The following is a 9,876-nucleotide window of genomic DNA, read 5'->3' on the forward strand; positions in this document are numbered from 1 at the left end:
GATACATTTTGATTATAATATTTATTAAGTAAGTGATGGGAAAATATATAAATGCGTTTGTTTTTTTCTGGATAAAAAATAAAAATAAAAATAAAAACTTTGAGATAAGTATTCGGGAATTCCAACAGAGGACATTATTTTGGTCCGACGAATCCAGCAGAACAAATCATTGGTACCTAAAATGCGGGTCCCTTCGCTGCGTCGATATCCACCCGTCTATCATCGAATCAACGGCCGAGATCACGTACCACCACGTCATTTGGCTTTTCCTCGCAAACCCACGCACGCAACCATTAGGATTTGACGAATTGGACCTCGAAGAAACGAGCGGTTTTTATTTGTCTGTAAGGATATTTTGGTCATTTGAGGATGGGCTGTCATCTCATCGCTGACGCGGCATTTCTCGCAGCCCCGCTGCTTCGAGTTCGAGGTGTTAAGTGCGAAAGGCGGAAAGCTGAGAGAGAGGGAGAGAGGGGGAAAGAGAGAAAAGGCGAGAGGGAGAGAGGAAAAGGGAAGAATTTTGCAAACCCTAATTTCTCCTCTCTCCGAAGCCCTTTCGAAGAATCCCCCCCCCCGGAAGATATTTAGGGCTTCCTCCACGAATTCGAAATGGTTAGCGATCATCCAATTATTCTCCATGAACCTCGATGTCGCACTTCTCTGTTTTCTTTTTCTTGATAATTTCGTACAATCTATCGAGGGAGTTGGATTTTTATTTTCTATTTTTGGAATGACGGGGAGATTTCTTGATTGCATTGCTGTTGTTTTAGTAGTTTCTTTATTTTTTTTTTTTTTGTCTATACGATTTTTCGATCACGTCGGTGGAAATTTATTCGATTCCGATGCATCTAGATCAGTGGGATTAGAGGTTCTTGGCTTGTTCTCACATAAATTTGCTTGATATTGGGTATTGTTTGGTAAACTGGGAGATTTTGTACCATAGTAACCGAATAACCTAGAAATGTAGTTCGTTTATTACCCCATGTGTTATGTTTTTCCCTTTTCTGGGCCGACTTCCATTGGCATGGATTGCTTTGTAGAGATACTTCTGGCACACGTCTTTTTTTTTTTTTTCTCGGGTTCTCTTTACCTCCGTAGAGTGAAAGATGCTCTCAGTTCTTACTGATTCTCAAAATATTGGCAGCATAAGCTGGGAAGAGGACACCGGGATAAAGTCCAGCAGTTCATGGCGATTACTGGTGCCAGGTGTGTTTTCCCAAACTTATTCACTTCTTTTTTACTGATGGAGTGCTACTGCATTTATACTCTTATGTCATACCTATCTAGGATTCAACATGAAAATACCAAGATCTTGTGTAAACCTTCATGCCCTCCTCTACACAAGCGTACACGAGAAAATTCATCAAAATAAATGGATCAGAAGAGCATGAGCTACATATGTTTACGTTCTCACTTATAGTTTGATTGCCACTTTGTTCTATGTCATCTCATACTCCTATCCTCAATTCATAATTAGTATCAACTATTTAAGTGCTTTTGGTTACTTAAATTTTTGACTTAATTTATTTGAGTGCCAGTTTCTGGAGTTGATGTCTTTTGAACCTTTGATATGGTGTCAAACACAATGATTGTACTTTGTAGACAAGTTTATCCACTTGAAACGAAGTATGATACTATGATTTGATTTAAGAAAGAAAGCAGAGGGTTCCTTCTTATTTTATTGTCATTTGCTAGTTTGCTCACTACATGAGTACATGCCTTAACTTTTCCCTACCATTTAATGTGATCTTTTTAAGCCTTGATGCTTTCATAATGCAGTGAGAAGATCGCTTTTCAGGCATTAAAAGCCAGTGATTGGCATCTAGAAGGGGCGTTTGACATATTTTATAGTCAACCACAGATAAGAGCAGTGGCTGATTCTAGACATCTTGAAGAGCTTTATAATAGATACAAAGGTAAGCTTCTTAAGCCAAATGATTTACAATATCTTAATATTGAATAGTTGCTGTCATTATGTGGCTAATTTATATTTTAATATTCCATATACTACACATTAGTTAGGTTTATAATGATGTTGGTGGCAAGTTTTTCCTCCCAACTCAATAGCGAGTTAGCTTCTGTTTTTTCTTTTAATATCTTGGAACCTATACTAACTGGTAGTTGTATGGTTTGCAGTTCTGCCTTAAACTTGAGGTTGTAATTAGAATAGTTTGTTGTGGCAGAAGCTAATTGAAACTGGAATTCCGACCAATACTAACTAAAATAGATTTGTTGCATATTTAGGATCTCATTTTGATTTGCTCGAATTGCACTCTCTAACTCTCAAGTGACAGTTCATATGGAATTTCGGCATTGTTTGTTTTACTGTTTTGATGGTTTAATTTGGATAAACAATGATCTTCTCTGCTGAGATTTTAGGAAATAGACAGATCCCTCACTATACATAGATTTCTTCATGTTATACTGTTGTCAAGTAACGAATTGATAGACATAAATTTTGTTCTATTAACATTGTGAATGTCAAGTGGCTACATTCTTGACAGAGCATATGTGGTATTTGCTTAGACAGGAATCCCTCATGTTCCAACATATATGTATCATGTATCTATTTCTATATGTACATGGCATATGTCATGTACATGATATATTGAATCCTAAGGGTAGTTCCTGTTTTGTGATGCCTAGGCTGTACCCTCTGCCAATTGTACTTTGTGATTTGGGTTTTTAACGAGGTTCATTCAGGGACTTGTTAAGGGATTGGGATTGCTCCGGGTTTCTGCCATGCTAACTATGTTAGTGAAATTGAAATTGTTTAGGTTCAAGAAAACCTAAAATCAGGTGAGGTTTTGAGCTCAAATCGAGGTAGGAATGCCAAGCTCATTGTTTTCAATTAGATTTTTAGGTAGTTGAGCTTAGCACCCCTGCCTCGAATAACAAACGAGCTAAGCGAAGCTCATTTATGGCTCTTCTCATTGGGCTCGAATGACAAATAGAGAGATGCTCAACTCGCTTGGAGTTCTGTTTGCCTAGCTTGAATTACCAAGCGAACTAAGATCAGCTTGGTTTATGAGTATTGGATGGTTGGAATACAGTATTATCTTCCATATGGTTGAAATAGATTTGGATAGCTCAGAGATGACATAAACAAAGACTCTTCTTTCTTTTATTCTATTTCTATCTATTTTTCCGTGTTTAATTTTTTCTGGTACATGTTTCTAATATTCTGTATATACCCTTTATTTTTCTTTCCAGACCCTTATATGGATATGATTATGGTTGATGGCATATCTCTTCTTTGCAATGATTTGCAGGTACATTTCGAAATCTTTATTTCATATTTTCGTTGTGCATTCCATTGGACATCTATGTACCTTTCTTCTTGTGCCTGCACAAATTTTGCTTGTCTATTTCCAAGAAGGAAAGGATGCATTCTTCAATAGATTCATATACCTAGTTACTTCTATTTGGCTTTCATTCCGGCAACCAAAGTATCTTGCTTTACTATTTCTACTAAAAGATGTGTTGGTGGACCAGATGATCGTGGGAATCTTGTATCTTTTTTTCTTCAGATCTTTTTGTCCGTATACCCTCCAAAAGTCCTTATTGTATACCCCTCCAAATTTGGGATCTGCTTGTATACCTTGCAAGACACCAAGACCTCTTTTTTTCTGTATATACACCTCAAGTTATTCTTAGGCAGTAGTTGAAAGCTGAACCGGTTGACAGTGAGAAGACAGAAAGTCTTACCAATTGTTGCACACATAGCTCAACCAGTTAACTCATTCAGACCTTAACAGATGGATGACGCACCCACAAAACAAGTATTTTTAGGAGCACAAAGCTAGAAACAAAGCTGTTATTAACTCTTAAATGTTTCTCATAAGCTAGTGAAACATGGTTTTCATATCTTGCAAATTCAACCTAGCAACAGTTTGTTTCTCCAATCTTTTTTGGTGGACCATGAGTTGTATTTTAATTGTTTTTACATCTATTTACACTGTTCCTATTTGTTTGACTTTGGCAGGTGGATCCCCAGGATATTGTTATGGTGCGTACTTTTATGGTATCTTCTGTATTTGTTTAATTACATAGTATTATTGCTATAATAGTTAACAACATTATCTAGCTATTTTCTTGGATGTCTTTCCATGGTTGTGTACTTGTATATCATTTCTCTAGTTAATATTTACTGAAGAACTTAACTTCTTCTTTAGCATTGAACGTTGTTGAGCATTTTGGTGTTCAGGAAGAAAGCTTATTTTGAATAGAATTAAGGCTCTGACTTCATAGGTATCTGTTAATGTATTCTAGTGGCCCTTTGGATTATCTTTTCCGCCAAATTGAATCAACGTTTGTTTTATCAAGTTGTGCCTTCTTCAATTAGTATTGAATTATTTTAAAGTCCATTCTCTGTTCTTTTCTTGCACTGATTTAGGCTGATTTTGCATACGGAGTTTGTTCATGTAGTTGGTTGCCAATCTTTTAGGTCTTTTGGCTATTTGTTCTCATTTGAACTTTTAGTACTTATAAATGGAGCATTAACAAAGAATTTATTTGTAAAACTAATTTGAAGAGAAAATTAGAATGTTAGGACTTAGGACTTGTTTGTCTGTATGAAATTGTACGGCTCTTATTTATCATGTTGAAATGATAAAGCTTGGATACATATTTACGTGCGGTGCCATCAAATTTTGTTAAAAGCAAGTTCCACATAGAGAGCCCATTTCATGTGCTGACATATCTTTAGATACGACACGTTATTGCAATACATGATAATACACAACAATCCATGTTTAAGCCTATATGTGTGATGGGGTGAACCTCCCCTATCTAGGAAAGGTAGTAGTATTAACTCTTGTCCCAAAAACCCACACCTGACTCCAACCAATTATGTTCCTTTCACTAATACCAGCTTGTATAGCAAGTTTGGTAGTTATGTGGGTCAAGTGGCTATGCTAGCAAAACAGGCCAAAACCTTTTGTTGATGAATTCATGTGGTTAGGTCAAAACAACTGCCCATGTGCCTTAAGGCATGATTGATTTGAGTGCTAAACCAGAGCATGGTTTGTTGGATCGCCCGATCCCAATCTAGGCCCAATCCAAACTTTCTCACTTTCACTCTTTCTTCTCTCTCCCTCTCTCTCTCTCTCTCTCTCTCTCTCACACACACACACACACACACACACACAGACATACACACTCTTTCTTTCTCCTTTTCTTTTCTTAGCATATAACCATTGTTTCTCTTACGGAGAACTCTAGCTCCGATGAACTTTGGCGATGCAGATCTAACTCCAGCAAACTTCGACAAACTTCAGTATATAATATTTTAATTAATTTTTTTATTTCTTTCATTTCTTTCACTCTTTTCCTTTTTTTTCTCTTTTCTTCTTCTTCTTCTTCTTCTTCTTCACTGCACCATGGTTTTGCTTTCTTTTGTTTGATTTTTTCTACTCACTCTCTTTCTAATCTTTTTTTTTTTCAGTTTTCATTGCACCGTCGTTTTTTTTCTTATTTTTCTTATTTTTGATTAAAAAATTCTTAACTTTTAGAAGTTTTCTTATATTTTTAAATAATATTTAGAATTTTAGATAATTAAGTCCGATCCTATCTAGGCGACCAATACATATTATTTTTCCGGAAGGCCAATCATAATCCCGATTTCGATTTTTTGAATCTTGAACCAAAGGACTGGCTAAGACCATGGATTTTTGTTATTTTGGCCTTACTACCGAGGCTGCCTAAGCCACCTAGTTCTCTAGGCTTGATTTAAAATATGACTTGCAAGGAATTGGACCATGTTTAGCCCACCTCAGTACATAAAGGAAACCTGAGATCAGCTTCTCTCGAATAACCTGAGTATGAGACCATATGAAATATGATGTGAAATCCAAATAAAGTTTTGATTGACTTTTTCACCCTAGGGATTTAGAGGTTCCATTCAAGCTATTTTATAGATTGATATGGTTAATTGATTATTTCCAAGAAGTGTAAATACTTGACTCAGTCATGATTTTGTTGGGATATGAAGATATTGCAATTCTGCTACAGTTGACATGTTCTTTTGTTAGTTTACTGAAAGTTCATCAATAACTTTTGTATTGTTCTATATAACTTGGAGTTTGTGTATTAACAACAGTTGGTGGTATCTTGGCATATGAAAGCTGCCACAATGTGTGAATTCTCTAAGCAGGAGTTCATTGGTGGACTGCAATCACTTGGGTGAGAGTTGAGCCTTCTGTATTTTCTATTTTTCTCATCTTGCCGCTAGTGTAAAGGTTTTTTTGTCTATGGATCTCAAACACAAGAATCTGTGTGCAGAATAGATTCAATTGAAAAGTTTCGGGAAAAACTCCCATCAATCCGTGCTGAAATAAAGGATGAACGTAAGTATCTCCCATTTATTTGGAAGTGATGGAACTTGAGTTATCTTAAAGGTTGTAATCCTTACAAATTGGAATTCTAATGTCAAGGAAAGGAATCTGTAACAAATGATTATCTGAAATTTTCATTTACTTGTGCTGTCTTTCATGTGTATGTTACTAGACGAAGGACATATTTTAGGTGGAAAAGTTTCTTGTCTGATTAATTTTTCTTCTTCTGAATTTGCAGAAAAATTTCGTGATATATACAACTTTGCTTTCCTCTGGGCTAAGGAAAAGGTATGTACTAGAATATTTTTGGATAAGTTTAGTAATTTGTGAAGCCCCAATTGCAATTTTACTGTAATAACATAATGCTTAATTATGTGACTACTGTAGTTAAGATGATTGTTCATGGAAATATTCTGATATGCATCTTATGTTTCTTTTGTTTCCCAAAACAAGAGTACACATTTCATTGGATTTTTCAAGTCAACAGATGTAATTCGTTAAATTGGATTGCTATATAAGCAGAATGTTCACTTTAGCGTCTTTGCCTTTTCTCTGCTGATTTGATCTTCAACTGCTGTGCATTATGATTTATGACACTCAAAGGATCAATTTATTTTACCTCATTTTTCATTTAAAAGTTACTTCATTCAGGTGAGACGCCAAGTTTTGATAATATAAGTTGTGAATTTGAAATATAGTATATAAAATGTATAAAATTATTACTTCAGTTGTTTTGTCATCAAATAAATTTTGAATTCATTTATGTCATGATAAATTTTCTTACCTTTAACAAGGGGCAACTGAACTAAAAGAAGTTTTTAACTTATTGCTGTTTCCCTATTTATCATGCTACTGTTGACAATTTATATGACTAGCTGCACATTGTTGTATTTTACCAGAAGAACCTTAGTGCATACTGTATTATAAAGAGCTAGCGTAATCTTAACTATGAAGAAATCAAGCTACATGCCTGGATAGTGTAAACATTATTGATTTTCCTCAAATTTTCTTGCATGGGAATTTATAGTTAGTTTGACATTGAGAATGATATTCCATGTCCAGCCTTCAAAAATGTCTTATGAGATTACACACAGGAGTTTATTTAAAGTGACTAAATCTTAGTGTTTTGTACAAATGGATACATAGCAGCGCTCAGAACTTGATCAGGTCTGGTTGTACTAGTTGGCCTTGATGTTATCTACTCTGAGATTCAAGAGTTGTTTAGAGTGGGATCTTCTGGATTAGGGCATTCATACATGATATTCAAGAACATGTCTTCTGGACCGTAAGATCCAAAGAATCTTTACCACTACTGATGTGGCTTGTCCATCATTTGAATCACATGTGCACTATAGGCCTGTAGAAGGAACTTGGATCAGTTTTTTTATTTGTACCTTTCAACAAAATTATTAGAATAGGATATCAAGAGTGTATCAACTAGTAGAGGTGTTTTGGCAGAGTATTTGGTAGCATGAAATATCCTTGGTCAAGTTCCTACTAAGTACTAATTGCAATCCTAAGTACTATTTCTGTTTGTAAAATTGTTCAGATTTAGTTCATAATTATTCTGATAGTAGAATCAATCCATTGAACTTTTTGCTTGTGCCAACATCATAATTTGTTTGGATGAAAATCCCTGGAGCAAATTCCTAGCAATAAAAATTCAAAGTGCTTATTTTGACTATAAACTTGTTGAAAATGTATTTCATAATTATTGAGATTCTAACTCCTTGTGCCAACATCATGTTTATTTATCAGTGGTCCCTTTCTTGTTATTCTCTTTGTAGGGCTTGATTCATGTGAAATTTCACTATATCTCAAGATTCTCAACCAAGCTTTTGTTTGTTTGGGTCTTCGAGAGAGTTGCATCTCAAAATCTGATGTTGTCTTTTGCATGTGATATAGCATTGTTATTCACCACCAGTAGGACATCCTTGATTTTGATAATGGCATTTGTTTATATTGGGCTTTCACTTAATTTTAGTAAGCTTGATCCTTCATTCTGTATGGTCGTCTTTAGTGCTCCTAGGCAACATTGTTAAAGTACTGACTGTATTTATGAATAATCATTCAAAAAATCTCTGATTTTTTTCTTCTATGTTCTATTGCTCCTTCACTATTCATTTTGGACCCATCCATTCATATGATTATCTAATATAGAGTGATGTTCTCTTGGATGTTTCGCTTGTTTTATCCTCCATCATACTACTATGCTGCTACTAGTTAGCATCATTATTTATGTTGCTAATTTTTTAATTTAATGATGCTAGTTCACACATCTATTCTTTCCCTTGTTGATAATTTGATATTTTAATGTAATTAACTTATGTTTGGATATTCAAGGGACAAAAATCTCTGGCACTAGATACAGCTCTTGGTATGTGGCAATTACTATTTGCAGAAAAGCATTGGCCTTTAGTTGACCATTGGTGTGAGTTCTTACAGGTAGCATTCATTTTCCTGAATTTTACATTTACCAAGCTTATAGATGTTTTGGTCAACTCATTTGGATGAACGGAATCAGTTTTAATTTGTGCTGATCTCTATGGGTCCGTTGACCAACTACTTAGAATGAATGTTTGTTGTTCTGTTGCTTATACAGGATTTAGCATTGATGCACAGATGGAACTCAGTTGTGTAGTTTGACTTTTGTTGCTACAATGATATATTGAATTTGCTATGCATTTCAGGTGAGGCATAACAAAGCGATCTCCCGTGACACTTGGTCTCAGCTATTGGAATTTGTTAAGGTAACACAGAAGCACCTTCCCCTAATGCTTAATTTCCCATGTAATTATTTAGTAGGCAACTCAAGGATGGTCCATGCATATGAAGATATGTTTATGTAGACACGAAAAAATTACTTCACGTGATGTTATAGCAAGTAGCAATTTTCTTGATATCTGCAAAATTTATGACACTACCACAATATATTTTTTTCAAACCATACAGAATGTTATTGTTGGTAGTTCAAAATTTTGTTAGGTTCTGCTTTTGTTCTACTTAACTATACTATTACCATGACGGAATCACAAGTACTTCCCTGATTTTAAACTTTATGATTGCACATACAATAGTTACTCTACATAATCCAATGCCATGCTTGCAGATGTTGTAAATTATTGATGCTTACTGAATTGCAAGTGGTTTCCTGATCCATCTTTTATTTGTTCTTTTCTGCTTTATTCAGACAATTGATCCTCAGCTATCAAACTATGATGCGGAGGGTGCTTGGCCCTATCTGATAGATGAATTCGTTGAATACTTAATCGAAAATGCAATTGTCCAACGTAGGAATGTGTTGTAACTTGAAGTGGCTTAAGTGTGATAGTCCAAGCACAATTATAAATTTTTTGCAATTTGCTCACAATTCTAGTTTGTTTGCTGCCATTTTCTTGCCATTGGCACTGGTGACTTAGTATCTCTTTGAATATATTTCCATCCGATGATGCTGCATGACTAAAAGGTAGTCCGTTTTTGTTCTTATCTTGGCTTTCATTAGCTTATTGATTTGTATTATGTAAATTTTATTCCCATTCAT

At 35.0% G+C, this 9,876-nt stretch overlaps 1 protein-coding gene across 1 annotated transcript; it reads left to right on the forward strand.

Moving 5' to 3' along the window:
• Window positions 1–432: 432 nt before the first annotated feature.
• LOC140773575 (uncharacterized) lies at window positions 433–9,800 on the forward strand. The gene is made up of 11 exons (XM_073116203.1): window positions 433–612; window positions 1,145–1,206; window positions 1,780–1,916; window positions 3,214–3,272; window positions 3,986–4,009; window positions 6,101–6,183; window positions 6,283–6,347; window positions 6,574–6,623; window positions 8,679–8,780; window positions 9,026–9,085; window positions 9,526–9,800. The coding sequence occupies exons 1-11, from the start codon at window positions 610–612 to the stop codon at window positions 9,640–9,642; spliced, it is 762 nt and encodes a 253-aa protein (XP_072972304.1). The 5' UTR covers window positions 433–609; the 3' UTR covers window positions 9,643–9,800.
• Window positions 9,801–9,876: the final 76 nt, after the last annotated feature.

Source organism: Typha angustifolia, chromosome 13, assembly GCF_048772165.1.
Source record: "Typha angustifolia cultivar Huaian chromosome 13, ASM4877216v1, whole genome shotgun sequence".
NCBI classification, from domain to species: Eukaryota; Viridiplantae; Streptophyta; class Magnoliopsida; order Poales; family Typhaceae; genus Typha; species Typha angustifolia.

Coding starts and splice junctions, on each gene's coding strand:
- LOC140773575 (XM_073116203.1), top strand. Junction 1,207..1,779: donor ATGGCGATTACTGGTGCCAG/GTGTGTTTTCCC, acceptor TTCATAATGCAG/TGAGAAGATCGCTTTTCAGG. Junction 6,184..6,282: donor GGTGGACTGCAATCACTTGG/GTGAGAGTTGAG, acceptor ATCTGTGTGCAG/AATAGATTCAATTGAAAAGT.